The sequence below is a fragment of the Canis aureus genome, chromosome 21 (genome assembly GCF_053574225.1).
Source record: "Canis aureus isolate CA01 chromosome 21, VMU_Caureus_v.1.0, whole genome shotgun sequence".
Taxonomy (NCBI): domain Eukaryota; kingdom Metazoa; phylum Chordata; class Mammalia; order Carnivora; family Canidae; genus Canis; species Canis aureus.
The window spans coordinates 17,323,878-17,338,910 of NC_135631.1; the positions used below are offsets into that span (position 1 = coordinate 17,323,878).

Below are 15,033 nucleotides of genomic sequence, written 5' to 3' on the forward strand. Positions count from 1 at the left end.
CTCCCACTCCTGTGAGTTGTGGGCTATTCCAGGGACATGTTACTTCTCTGGCTCATTCAGGCAGCCACAGTCTGTGGGAAGGAAAAAAGGCCCTTAGGTGTGGCAGTGCAAGCATGGGGGACATAGAGAGTCCACCTGCAATGAAGGAACTGGTGGGGTCCTGATAGCACCTGCTATGCAGGTGCCAGTAATTGGATGTTGTGTAAAAAGAGCTAAGTGAATCCATTCTTCCATCCTCAGGAAGGCCCCATGGATCCCACCCCATGTTCCAGCCTCCTTGTTCTGAGAGACAGTGGAGTGGGGAGGGGCGGTCATCGTAGGGCAGAAAGTTCATGGGTGGGGCTTAGCAGAGAAAGTGATGACCAGAGGAAAAAAGAAGTCAGTTTCAGGAAAGCAGTTTTATTGCTGGGGGCTAGAAGCAGGGACAGCACGTGGGGAGAGGAGGCAGCTACCCAGGAGCCGGTGCTCTGGACTCCTGGCTGGGTCCAGTTTAGTAGGCACAGATGAAGGGGAGCCGCCTTCCACATCTATTTATACGCCAGCGGCCTCCTGTGAAGACAACAAGAAGGGGACTTAAGCCTCTGGTTCCCCTTGACTCAGCCACAGAAAGGCCTCCCCCAACCCCTACCCCACCCCAACCCACTCCTGCCTCCAGCGAGGAGTCTCAAGACTCAGCAGGCCCTTCCCATGGGGGTGCAGTCCCCTCCCAGCACTCCTTCCATGAGGCCCTCCTAGGGCCCCCTCCCACCCAGCCTTCCCATCCCTCATCCTCACTCCCACCTCACCTTGGGTACAGAAGGACACACATCTGCCACTATAGAATGCAGGTTGGCCAGCAGCCCAGGTTGCATAGTTCCAGACACTGCCATCAACCCAGGAGAAATGTCTGAAGGGACCCTAGAGCAGAAGAGGTGGTTGGGGCAGGAGAGGGGTGCTGGTGGCAAAGGGAAAGTAGAGAGGCGGAGCTAAAACTATCCCACCAGGCATATGCCCTTGACTATTGGGCCATGATGGACACTGTCCTGGTCAACTGCAGTGCTGTTCCACAGTGATCTTCATCATCACATTCTATGCATGGCAGGGACACTCACATCCTTCTGGCTTTAACAAGAAGCAAGAAGGACCTCCAGCCCCAGCCTAGAGAGGTGGAGCCAGGCTCATGGTCTCACCCAAGTCATATAGGGTGTGAGTCAGAGGCTGAGCAGAACTTGGCCCCAAATCCTTGGCTCCTCCCAGGGCCTAGGCAGCCTCCTGGGTGTCTTGCCCGAGCTGTCTGTCTGTCCCCAGTTCTTTGGAGGATCGGAGGGGAAGCACAGACAGATCTGCAGCAAGGTGAGCACTGGCTGGGGTTAAGAGTGCTCCCCACTTAGAGCTAGAACACCTCTTACCCAGCCTCTGACCGTGCCTCCAATCCAGACTTGGCCCTGGTTGAGACATCTGACTGTGTTCTGAATCTGGCAATTTGAGCTGGCACTGTGGATGGAGGCGAGGTTGCCTCTGTAGCACCTCCGGCAAACACGCTGCAGGGCAGGATAAAAGAGAAAGAATGGAGTGCCCCCTCAAAGGAATTCATGTGACCTTAGTCTTGGGTCTCTAAACCTCCAAAATTCATCTTTTCCACCCCCATGCCCACCTCCACGGCCATTTCAAGGCTGGAGGTCAAAATGCCACTTCTGTTTCTACATGCCTCTCCCCTCTTACCTTGACACCTGTGCGGGCCCCAGCCCCCCTCCCCAATACCGCCCCCCCACCCCCCCCACCCCTGCTGCCGAGGCTCTTCAGTGAGGCAAATAGTGATGCAGAGGCTGGAGACATCATCCCCACCCCCACCCCCAGCTTCAGCCTCAGACCACTCACCTGAGCTTTATTAAATTTCTTGAAACGCCTCACCAGGAGGAAACGTGGACAGTTTTTGCACCCAGGGCTGCCCTCCAGTCTCACTATGTCCTCTTCTTTAGGGCACTGAAAGTCCTCCTCCTCCTTATCCAGGGCTGAGTCACACTCTACAGCTCCCTCCTCCTCAGGGTCATCTTCCGTTCCAGAGTACCCCTCCTCTTTTTCCTCCAGCAGCGTCAGCTCCCCCGTAGGGGCCTCCTTTGGCTCATTTTCTGGCATCTCCCCATCCTGAGGCGTGATCTCATCTCCCAAGAAGCTCTCAGAGTTAGATTTCACAGTCCCTAGCAGGGAGAAAGGCCTAAAGTGCCCTCCTCACATCTACCCCTGTTCCTCCCCACATCTACCCCTGTTCCTCCCCAGCACCACGGACAGCGTCCGCCTGGCCCCAGGCGGCAGAGCATTCACTCCTGGAAAGAGAGGAACCTGGAACCCATCCAACAGGAGACACCTCCCCCCACCCAAAACACCCACAAGAGGTCACGGTGTTAAGAGCAAGGATTCAGGCAGCTGTGGGTTTGGGTACTGGGCCCATCACCTACGAGGTTTCTATTTTCATGTCTGATATGGGTACATGATACCATATACCTCATGGGGATGCTATGATGTTTAAAGGCGATAATGTATAGAAAATACTCAGCATGACACACTCAGTGAGCTCAAAGTAGAAGGAAGCTATGATTATATTCATCATTGGTATTACACAGAAAGGACAACAATGAGAATGTCATGATGGAATTGAGACCATAGACACAGATGTCCTGAGGAGTCCCTTCAGCTCCTGGCTCTAGAGCCTCTGCTTCTCTTCTCTAGGTGTGCAAAGATCTTGATGTAGGGGAAGGCCACAGAAGGAAGTGGCTCTATGTCTCTAGCCCCATCTACCCTAGGAAAGAGCAAAGCAGACAAAGACTGAAGGCCAAAGAGACTTACTCAGATGAAGAGTTGAAACTGCCCCAAATAGAAGAGCCAGAAGTAGGGGGACTTTCATCTTGGCTTTGTCCTGCAATGAAGAATACAGTGTGTCACACACATAGTCACACACCTTGGGAGTGGGGTAGAGAAAGAGAAGGCATGACAAGAAGCCCCTGAAGCCCCAGGATGCTGGGACCCTTTCTGAATGGACACGTAGCCAAGGCTGGTTTTCCTATGGGCCTCACATGAAGAAGGGAGTACTACCTTTATATGTTTGTACTTAACAGGCCCTTCAGAGTCTGTGAAACAAGAGAGAACTGAGAATCAGTGTTGGTTGGCCTTTCCAGGAGCACATAGTGCTTAGGGAGCATGTCCCTTGCTCAAAGCTCTGAAAGTCACACACACTGCCATGCTTTCCCCAGCCAGGGAGAGCTTTCACATGCCTCAGAAGGAGTATGAAAGGCAGGGATGGGAAGTCTCATCCCTGCTGACTCCTGGAAGCCACACACAGTCCCAGCTAGCCCTCCCTAACTTCTCAGCCTAGACCACTTGTCTCCCCAGAGAGTGAACACTTACCCAAAGTCAGCTCCACTGCAACAGGGAAAGCACTTACCCACTCAGAGGTCCTCCTGGGTCCTGAGAAATTCACAAAGCTCAGACTCTCCTTTGCTCCATATCATAGTTACATTTTATAGAAGAGTCTTGGAGGAAGTTCCCCCAGAGACGGGAGGGTTTGCCCCAGCCTGAGGGATATGAGAGGGCTGATAAGAAGTGTTTCCTCACTTCCCTAAAGAGCCCACTCATTCACTTCCAGATTCTCTTCTGACACCCCTTTCAGGAGCCTGGGGGCCACTGTGGGACTGCTCTGAACTGGGGGGTTCTTATCCTGGGCTGCACTTCAGAATCTCCCTGGGAGCTTTTCCAAAATGCACAGCTCTCCTGCTTCACCCATGGGAATGTGAACTGCTGCAGACATTTGGGAAATAAATCTGTCAATTTCTATTAAGATTAAAGGTGCATATATCACTTGCTCAATTTCACTCTTTGGAGACTCTCCTTTGGAAATAAAAGCACCTATAAGTAAGAATATTTTTACAAGATTGTGTATCACTTTGCCATTTTTTTTATTTTATTTATTTATTCATGAGAGACACAGAGAGAGGCAGGCAGAGACACAGGCAGAGGGAGAAGCAGGCTCCATGCAGGGAGCCCGATGTGGGACTCGACCCCAGGGTCTCCAGGATCATGCCCTGGGCCGAAGGCAGATGTTCAACTGCTAAGCCACCCAGGCGTCCCACTTTGCCATTTTTAGAAACAAAAATCTCCATGAAAACAAGGAGCTGACTCTCTTCCGGATAGATGGATGGTGAACAAAAGGGAAGGACACAGAGTGTTCTGGACATGAGCAAAGGTGTGGCGATAGAATGACCTTGGCCTAAGCTGGGGACAGTGTCCTCTCTTGCACAACTAAAGTTAACAGAGTACACATTGGAAAGGGGTGAGGAAAACATGGAGGAGCACAACCTATCTTTTTTTTTTTTAAGATTTATTTTATTTATTTTAGAGAGAATGTGTGTGTACATAAGAGCAGAGGAACGGGCAGAGGGAGAGAAGCAGACTCCCCACTGAGCACGGAGCCCAACACGAGGCTCGATCCCAGGACCCCAAGATCACAACTAGAGCCCAAATCAAGTCATTTGACCTACTGGGCCACCCAGGTGCCCTGAGTACATCCCATCTTGAGCCAAAGAATGGAGATATCCTTCCCACCATGTCCACTGACTTAAGGGAATAGAATGCAGGAGTCAGGAAATAACTCAAAAACAGCCTATCAAGGAGCTTTGAGCTGCATTCTGCTCACCCCCAGCCCCAGGCCCTCCCTGCAAGGCCACTTCACATGTTGGACAAGGCTATTAGAGTGAGACGATGACAGGATCGAGCCGATTCTTGGAGGCCAGTTGCTGCTCAGGTACCTCAACTGAGAGGGAGGTCTCTCCTTTGGGTCACACAATCCGGGGCCTGAAATCCACAGCTTAGTGACCCTAGAAATTCCATTTCATCAACATCCAGTGAGGGGTTAGAGCAGTGGATGTGGTTGTGGGTGCTGGAGTCAGTCCAAGTACGAATCTAGGGTCTGCCGTTCCATAGCTGTGTGACCCTGGACACGTTCCTTAACTTCTCTGTATACCTCATGATCATTGTTTATAAAGTGGGGGTAACTATATCTACCTTACAGGGTAGTCAGAAGGAACAAATGAGATAGTGTGTATGTGTCGCAGACATGCTGCGAGCTACCCAGCCCCCTCACTGCCTCCTGGTTTCTAGAATTCCACTTCCTGTGAATCTTGGGGGAGGGGGCAAGCCTCTCATTCTTGAAAAGAAAGTGCCAGATAGATTCCCAGCCTCCTTTGCAGCTCAGGCATATGACTAGGCTCTATCGAATGGGACCACCCAGCCACGACTTCGAATCTGGAGCTCATGACCAAGAAGACCTCTCCCTCGTGGTGCAATGGTGAGACCCAGTTCCTGGGGTGGCAGCACTGGAAGAGGGATCCAGGGTCCAGGCACTACACTGCCAGCCACAGAGCCTGAATCACAGTAGCAGCAGCAGCAGCCGGCGCCTCTCCACACCCATCTTGTGGCCTGGTTTTGGCTCTGGTTCTCTAGCCTTTCCTTTAATTGTATGAGCTAACTCGTTCCCTTTTAATAAACTCATTTTTCTGCTCAGATCAGCCAGGGAGAGGTATGTCTGCCTGCCATGAAGAGCCCTGACTAATGCAGCATTTAGCACAGGAACTGGCATTTAGTCACTGCTCAATAAATGACAGCTACTCGCGTTACTAGGTCTAGAAGTGATGCAGGTCTTTGGGACTGACCCACATTAATCAAACTCTCAAGAGACCAGTGTCCATATTTGGTGCCAATGACATAATTTAGGTTGACCTGAACCCACATGAGGCCCACTTAGGGCCTTCTGACCAGTGCATTCTCCCCCTGCCTCGCAAGCTACAAATGTTGCTAAATTTGTGTCAATTTGTCATACAGCATAGAAGAGTAATAAGAAGATGTTGTGGAGCATCAAGACCCACTCCTTCCCAAGATGAAATTTACAGTTAGTGCCATTGGTGGTCGGGGGTTGGCACAGGGGGGTGTCCTAAAGGAATGGGCTTGAGGACCTCCTGGAAAAGAATCCAGGGTCAGCAGGTCAGGAAATATGGACACAGAAAGAGAGGTTCAGTCCAGGCCGGAGGTCCCCCCCCCCACTTCTCCCCTTAAACCATAACAGGCTGGGAAGTCCCTTCTAGTTTGTTCGAAGCTCTGCCCCCACAGGAGTGATGTCCTCCAGGAGCTAGACCTCTTGGGCTAACCAACTGCCTGATAACTGGGCTTGGCCAACATCCCTGTGGGGCAGATAAGAGATGGAGATAGGTCTATAACATCGTCCCAGGGCTGAGCACCCGGGAGATAGGGACCCAGGCCGTTGCTCTGTGAAATCAGCCTCAACAGCAGCTGCTCTGACACTTCCCTGTTTGGATGTCCCAGTGATTGACAGGGACCAAGAATGCTAGAGCCGAAAGGGCCCTTGGCAATGACCCAGTCCAGTGTCCACGTCTCAGCCACGGGGAGTGCCCCAGGTTGGGCTCAGATGTCCCCATTCCCAGATTCATTGCTCTTCCTGCTCCCTCAAGAGACTCCCCTCCATCCCCTCCAGGCACCTCCCCTTCTAGACACTTGCTGCAGGGTAGGCTGCATGGCTCCTCCACTCCACTCGCCACCCTTCAGGATCTCACTAGTCCACCTACATCCCTCCATGTCTGCTGCCACCACCCTAGCCCATGCCACCACGTTGGATGACATACACAAGAGCCCGGCATTCCAATGATCCCTGTTCTGTGTCCTCCTTCTGCACTAACAATGAATCCAAACTCATTCCCACTGCCTGCAAGTGGTGGTGTGGCTCTTGTCTACCTGCCCGACCTCACTGGTGTGAGAGACCCTTGTCATGCTGGTTTCTGCTCCATCCGCCAAGTTTGAGGCCTCACACTGGCTCCTTCTGTCTATCAGGCCTCAGCTCAAGGGCCATCTCCCCGGAGAAGCCTCCTCGAGAATGCTTTCTAAAGAAACACTCTCCCCCATCCTACTTTCACCTCAAGTTATTTCGTTCCACATTGTTCCATTATTGCCATCTAAGCATTTACCAAAATCACACGATCTTGCTTCTCTCTTGGTTTCTTGTCTATGGTCTGTCTCCTCCAGTAGGAAGTAAGTTCCACAAGAACAGGGACTTTGTCTTTCTCATTTACTGCCTAGAACTCTACTCAGATCATGGAAGGAGTTTTCCAATTACACGTCCCATTAATCCATCAACTTGAACTTTACACATGGAGAAAGTCCAGTTGGATTCTGCTCCGTGTATACCTAACATTCTGACCTCTACCTGCCATGGGCACAACCCTGAGCCAGGCTCTGTGTTCTGTGACATTCGTGTATGTATTCATTCGTTCACACACTCATTTATTCACCAAATACTCAGAGATCATCTCTGGCTTAATGTAGCTAAGACAGCAAGACAAACAGAATGAGCCTATTAGTTAATAAAACAAAACACTGTGTTGAGCCTATTAGTCAATAAAGCAAGACACTTAGAAGCACAGAACTTACACAAACTGGGAGTTACACATGTTCAGTGCTACCGGAGGGTGGGCAGAGAGGGCATCCTGGAAGAGGTTCTTATCCCACTTGGCCTCTATGGTACATGACACCGCTCCACTTTCTTCTTCTCAAAATCTGTCTTAGCAACTTTCCTTCCCAGTTTCTGCTGGTGGGCTCCTCTCCCTCTCCCAGAAAGTTAAATATTGGCAATGTTTGCCTTCTTTTCTAACTCTACACACTTTCCATGGGCTATCTCATCTATGTCCCTGTCTCAAGCTATCAAATATGCACCGAGCACTCCAGCTCCAGCCCTGCTCCTCACCAGGTCTGGCCACTGCCACAGATTCACATATATGGCCACCCAACGAGTTCCTGACCTGAATGTCTCATAAGCATCGCAAATTCAACACATGCCAGAATGAATTCACCCCCCCGCCACACACACACAACCCTGCCCCTCCCCCGTGGTCACTTTCTCAGGAGAAACCACCCCCTTGCATCCAGACCCCCACGCTAGGACCCTGGGGCCATCTCTTTCTTCAGCGTCTCATCAAACCTCAGCACCACCCGTCTGCCCCATCTGCCACTCTCCCAATCACCTACTAACCATTTTCACCTGGATTGTTTCAATGGCTCCAAATTACTTTCCCTGCCCCCAGCCTTACCACCTCTCCCTGCCCCTGATACACTGTCCAGAGGCTCCCTGGTGTTTCCCTGTCACATGTGATCTCTCTGGCGTCAGACTTTTGCATCCAAGAATGCCTGTTCCTCCCTAACCACTGTGCCTCCCCTACTTGTTGTCTACCTTTAGACCAAGGATTGCCTCCCCTATGAAGCCTGCCCTGATTCTCCCAGGAAGAGGTAGAAGGGAGCCTAATGGGGCTCAATCTCTTTGTATCCCAGCCCCATCCCATCTCACTGCAACTCTCATCTTGCTTTGTTTCCTCAGCAGACCAAGGCACGCTGACCTGCATATCTCTGGTACCTGTGCAGTTATATGGACACGTGCTGGGGGCTCAATTCGTATTTTCCAGTGAGGTGAATGAGTGAAGGAAAGAAATTCTTGTTTAAGATCTCCACAGACTGAGCAGGGCACAGACTCCTTGAAACAAGACCCTAGGCAGGAATTCTAATAACCATTACAACGGCACCAGCTAAGTCAGGAGGCACTTCCCATGGGCTACAGGTGTTATGCACTCGCTGTCATTTAATCTCATCTACGATCCTGTGAGGCAGACACCACCGTCATCCGTAAATCATAGACAAAAAGACTGAGGCTCAGAATGGGTACTTCTCAGGTAAGCATAAAAACAAGGATTTGAGGGACGCCTGGGTGGCTCAGCGGTTTGGTGCCGCCTTCGGCCCAGGGCCTGATCCTGGAGACCCAGGATCCAGTCCCGCATGGGGCTCCCTGCATGGAGCCTGCTTCTCCCTCTGCCTGTGTCTCTGCCTCTCTCTCTGTGTGTCTTTCATGAATAAATAAATAAAATCTTAAAAACAAAAACAGGATTTGAGCAGAGAGCCTGCACTCCTCCCATCCATACTCAGCCTCCGTGGCAGTGAGCAACTACCTCAAAGCACGCCCGCTCATTCCCCAGTGTGCACGGTGCTCAAGGCAGCCCTGTAAGGTTGTGCGTGGGGCAGGTGAGGAGACGGGAAGGATGGGGGTGTGCTCCCTGGACAAGCAGATTCCTCATTTCCCCCATCTCCATTTGCTCATCCGTGAGCTAAGTTAGGGATGACAACTTTATGGGGTCTGGAGAAGCCTAACCAGGAAGGTGGTCGTGCAAGAGTCCAGGAGGTGCCTGGCACCTGCTAGGTCCTCAATGAACAGCAACCCTAAACAGTATCCTCATTTTAGGGACCGAGAAAGACAGTCTTGGAAAGGTGAAAGGATGGCCCAAATTTCACGTGGTAGCAAATGATGGCAGCTTGAAAAGGAAGTCTAAGTCTCCCGCCATCCTCAAGGAGAGCTTTCTGAGCATCTTTCGTGTGCTCCTCACTGTGTGGGACAGACACACAGCCCACCAAGAGGACCCAAGCCAAGAGCACCTGGAACCCCAAACAGCAGCTTCGCTCTCTCTCCAGCTGGGAGCTCAGACCTAAGATAGAGATGGTGATTGTGATTGAAGTTCATTGGGTGGGAAGGGCCTGGGGGTGGAAGACGGGGTGCCTTCCCAGACACAACGAGGGAGGCAGGTCTGTCCAGAGTGTTCACCCGGCAGGAGGCCACGAATGGGAGAGGCCACTGCTCGCAGCTTTCAGGTTTACTGGTTTTACACCACACTGGCCACACACCCAGTATCTCAGCCGCAGCTCCTGCCGTCAACTCCTGGAGACAAACGAGGCAACAGCAGGGGAAGGGAGCAGCGGGCCTCAGGCTTTCCTCCAAGATAGGCCATCCTCTCCCGGCCAGCAGAAAGGGGACCACATTCTGACTCCACCTGTCCGCCTCTCCTTCCCTCCCCCAATACAACAGCCCTAGAAATCACCCCACACCTCTCCGAGGCCTCCTGGTTCAAGTTATCCTACAGTTTCTGCAAGCAAGTCCCCGTGAGTGGGGACAGAGTCTGAGTCTGGGAGGTGGAGGCAGCTCCTTCCGTCCTTCCTTCTTGCTCTCCCTCCCGGTCTGTGCATGCATATGTGCACCTGTGTCTTTCTCTGTCCCTGTCGGTGTGTCTCTTCCCTGTCTGCGTGTCTCTCTCACTCTTTCATATATATCTGGTATTTCTTGAGTTCCCATCCTACAGCAGGGTAGGGTGCAAAGCCCCGGGGTTACAGTGGACATTACAAGGTACACTTTCTGCCCGCACGGAGTTCCCAGTTAATTCTCTTTTTAGTCCACGTGTTGTATTGCAGCCGTGGGGAGCTCTGGGCGGGCCAGGCGCCTGGTACCGTGCAGCCCTGTCGAGGTCACCGGCTGGAGAGGAAGGCAGGTGGAGCTGAGCCAGCAGAGCAGTAAACTGTGGAGCTAACTGTGGTTGGGTTGCACTCGCTCCAAACAAGGAGAATTAAATCGTTTTGTTTTGTTTTTTAAGATTTGATTTATTTATTCAACAGAGAAAGAGAGAGAGAGCATAAGCAGGAGGAGCAGCAGAGGGAGAAAGAGACTCCGTGCTGAACAGAGAGCCCAATGTGGGGCTCGATACCAGGATTCTGGGATCCTGACCTAAGCCGAGGGCAGATGCTTAACCGATGGAGCCCCCAGACACCCCACCATTTTGGTTTTAAAATAGTGCATGTCGGCGGGGGCACCTGGGGGCTCCATCGGTTAAGCATCCCAGTCTTGATTTCGGCTCAGGTCATGATCTCAGGGCCGTGGGATGGAGCCCTGCATCAGGCTCTGCCCTGGGCGTGGAGCCTGCTTCAGACTCTGTCTCTCCCTCTCCCTCTGCCCCCTCCTCCCCTGCTCTCTCCCTCTCTAAAAAATAAATAACTAAATAAACAGTACCCTCAGCTTTTAGCATGACTTTGCACTTAATATAAGAATTAACAGCAGCTGTTTATGAAGACCTACTGTGTGCTGGGGCCAAGGACTTCTCTCATGGAACCTCGTGGGTCCTCACCACTCCCTGGGGTGGGCACTAGAGCCCCGCTGCAGTGAGGAAACAGGCATGAGAGGCTGGGCCCGGCTCAGGCACCCTGCCTGGCACTGCGGGAAGGGTGCACGCTGTCTGTCCACACTCTCCCCTGGCCCCCACCGTCTCTGGCCCCGAGTCCCCAGGCTCAGGAAGAAATACACAGCTCCGCCCCTGGCAGCTGGCATTTTTGCCCTCACTGCTGGAGAAATAACGTCTATTGCAAACATTGAACATAAAGATTAATATTTTTCATTGACTTTGGCTTAAGATTTTGGATAATGGGATAGTCTTTTTTTTTTTTTTTTTTTGTCTCTGAAATCTCATTCTACACAATACAAGGAAATCTGTATTGTTTTGTGAGGCAGACACCGGCCTGGGCAAAGGCTCGCAGGGCGTTTCCTGTCCTGAACCACGGCTGGTGACAGGCTGACCCCAGCAGGAATGAACCCCGGATCCTCCTTGCTCTGCCCTCCCCATACCCCCCGTCCCCCACCGGCACTCACAGGCGTTACCAGCGGCACCTGAAGCTAGCCAGGCAGCCCTGCTGCATGCTAGACGGTTTGCATTCATGAACCCACATAATCCTTACAACTCGGTGATATAGTCCCATTGTTACCTCATTTTACAGATGAAGAAATTGAGGCATCATGAATCTAAGTCCCAGAGCTCGTATGGGGAGGGGCTGGAAGCTGGTCGTGGACAGTCCAAACAGCAGAGGCCAAGCCTATGCCTTCTATTATCCCCCATGTTCCCTCCAGGCCTCCCACAGGCGCCCCGGTGCTTCCCGTCTCCACTGCAGGTGAGGAACTGAGGGTCTGCAGGGTTTAGGATCTTCAAGGTCTCACGGCTAGCCAGTGCCTGGGAGGCCCAGAGCCTTTCCCATGTGCCCACCACACAAGTCCACCTGGGGCCTGGGAGGGAACACTGGGCCCAGGAAACAGAATGATGAAGGACCCATGAGCACATGCTTGGGGTTAGGAAAAAAAAATCAAAAGCTGTGGAGAGCAGCCAGCATGACCAAAAGCTGTGGTCCTGGGCTTAGCCAGGCGGCAGCTGGTCCTGCGTGACTCATGGTGGCCAGTAGGATGCAGCCTGTGGCAGGTGCGTGAGCCATCAGGCGCATCCCACCTCTGGACTCCTTGTCGTCGTCAAACAAGGACTGTGTGCCTTGAAACCCAGATGGAAGTGTCATCCCAGAGACATTAGAGGAAAGACACTGTCTCCTGGAGTCCCGCCCAGGGCGTTTGGGAAGCATCCTCCCCCTGGGGGCTGGCAGGAAGAGGGGTCATGGCTCCGAGCTTCACATCCAGAGAAGCTGGCAGCCAACGCCTTTAGCTAAAGAACAGTTGGCACCAGGTTGATGGACAACGAGGAACGGAGGCGGTGTCACTCTTTAGAAACTCCCAAAGTGACATCTGGCCCTGAGCTCTACTATTACTTCCAACCTCTGTCTGCTGACCTGGGCTGCTGTCGTGGTTCACTGCCATTGAGACCCCGGCTCAGGCAGCAGAGGGGGAGAGTGAGGCACAACCGTCCAGGACCGGGTGGGCGGGCGATAACTAAGATGCGACACAGCCACAAAAGGGGCACGCACGTACATAGTCGCCTACTGGGGACGCTAGCCGTGCCACTCTTGAGTCGTGCAGTTCACAATACCTTTCTCAGGCGCTTTATATTCCGATCTTTTTTTTTTTTTAAGAGTTTATTTATCAGTGAGAGACACACACAGAGAGGGGGCGGGGGGCAGACACACAGGCACAGGGAGAAGCAGGCTCCTTGCAGGGAGTCTGATGCGGGACTCGGTCCTGGGACTCCAGGATCACACCCTGGGCCAAAGGCAGGTGCTAAATCACTGAGCCACCCAGGGATCCCCTGTTCTGATCTGTCTTACACCCGCTGGATGTTTCCTACGTAAGAAGGGATGTAAAGGAAAGGCAACATCTAAAGTGAACGTGACCTTAGGGGTCAGATCTGGATTTAAATACCCGCTCCACGATGTGCCCGTTTGAATGACCTTGGACACGACTGGCCACTCGGTAGAGCCTGATGTTCCTCGTTTGTCAAACGGGGCCAGTGAAAGGAGAAGGTTCCTAACCCACGCCGTCGGCTGTTCTGTGCACGGCAGGTGCTCTCCTAACGGAGGTGCCCCCTGCCCCAGGCTCGGTGCCACAGCCCGAGGTCAGGGCACGTGTGCCTCAGCCCCTCTCCCCTGAAGCCGGGTGGCCCCAGGAGCCTGTGGCTGAGTGAAATCAAAACTTGTGAAACCCCTGGGTTGCTCACTTCTTCCTTTGAAAGAGCGGTTGGTCCCATTTGAGGAAGAAGTTGCGGGAAGGGGGCAACAGCTACAGAACTTTGAGGCTGTGCCCTTAGGCCGCTTCTCCCACTTACTCATTTTCCCCAGAAATCGTCTCTGACTCTCTCTGGATAGAAATGTTCTCTGCATGTCCTGGGAATCTAGACACCTTTTTTTTTTTTTTTTAATAACAGCTTGAGATAAAACGCACATACCGCATAAATCACCTATTTAAAGTGTACAACTCAACTGTTTTCAGTATATTCAGAGCTGTACAACCATCACCACTATCAATTTTAGAAAACTGTCACCTCCCTTAGAAGAACCCCCTCAGCCGCTGGCAGTCACTACTCTTCGCCCAGCCCTAAGCACTCACCAATCCACTTTCTGCCTCTATAGACTCGCCTATTGGGACATTTCACATACGAATGGGGGTCATGCTCTGCGGGTCTCCTGAGACCGGTTCTTTTGTTTTCATGGTTGAAGTGTGTATCTGTTTCATTCCTCTTTAATGATGAGCAATATTCCATTATATGCATATACCACATTTTATTTTTCCATTCACCGGTGATGGACACCAGGCATCCTTCCTGAATTTAATATAGTCCTGTAACGATAGCAGTGATCGTTGAGCGCCTGCCACATGCTAGGCACTTGACCTAATTTCTAACCCTTACGACAGCGCAGGGAGGCAGAGCTGTTTCTCCCATCACACTGATAAACACACCAAGATGTAGAGGTGAAGTGGCTCATCCAAAGTCCCACTGGTGACAGAGCAGGAATCAAAAATGGGTTGGCCTAGCCCCCCACCCACCCATCCACGATCTTCCCACCACACCACAGCTTCTCCCTAAACCCATGTGCTCTGCTCTCTCCTTCCAGTTGGCTCTGAGGCCAGGAAAAGAAAGAATCCTCTCCTTCAGTGACGGTTCACTGAACAAGCCATAGCTGGCTTGGGCCATGCATTAGTCAACGAGCTGGGTGGCCACCGTGTGGGGCTCATTGCCCAGGTGATGAGAGGTCATCATGCAAGGAGACAGGTGCTTGTCACCAGGAAGGGTACAATCCAGTGCTGGGAACACAGGGCTGCTGGAGAGCCCAAGGAAAGATTTTTATTTTTTTTTAATTTTTATAAGATTTCATGTATTTATTCATGAGAGACAGAGAGAGAGAGAGAGAGAAGCAGAGGGAGAAGCAGGCTCCATGCAGGGAGCCCGATGTGGGACTCTATCCTGGGTCCCCAGAACCATGCCCTGGCCCAAAGGCAGGCACTCAACTGCTGAGCCACCCAGGTGTCCCAAGACAAGATTTTCAAAAGAGACGATATTTTGAGCAGGACCCCAGGGGACCAGGCAGATGGCCCTGGCAGAGATGAGGCAAGCCTACGCAGAGGAACTGGTGTGCTCACAGACCCAGAGACCAGGCACCTGGGTCACGGGGATGAGTTCTGTCCTCCTAAACGTGGCAGGGGAAGAACAGGGGGAGACAGTAGAATCACACGGCGGGAGCCTACACACCGGGCTGGAGTCTGAGCTGTGTCCTGTGGGCAGCAGAAGCCATGGAAAGTTCTGAGCAAGATAACAAGGTAAAAGCCATCCAGTAGCACTGTGGTGTCTGTCTTCAGACCCAGGTTCCCAGGCCCCTGGAAATTATCCTTCTGCTGTTTACAGCAGAGCTGGCTTTAGACTCTTATGCATCTTT

The 15,033-nt window shown here is 52.2% G+C and overlaps 1 protein-coding gene across 1 annotated transcript; it reads right to left on the bottom strand.

Annotated features, from left to right (window-relative positions):
- Positions 1-379: 379 nt before the first annotated feature.
- On the bottom strand, positions 380-3,544 carry PRG2 (proteoglycan 2, pro eosinophil major basic protein). The gene is made up of 6 exons (XM_077863311.1): positions 3,419-3,544; positions 2,824-2,893; positions 1,858-2,177; positions 1,389-1,520; positions 786-897; positions 380-549 (listed from the first exon to the last, which is right to left on the bottom strand). Exons 2-6 carry the CDS (start codon positions 2,879-2,881, stop codon positions 491-493), a joined length of 681 nt encoding a protein of 226 aa, XP_077719437.1. The 5' UTR covers positions 2,882-2,893; positions 3,419-3,544; the 3' UTR covers positions 380-490.
- Between the last annotated feature and the right edge of the window lie 11,489 nt (positions 3,545-15,033).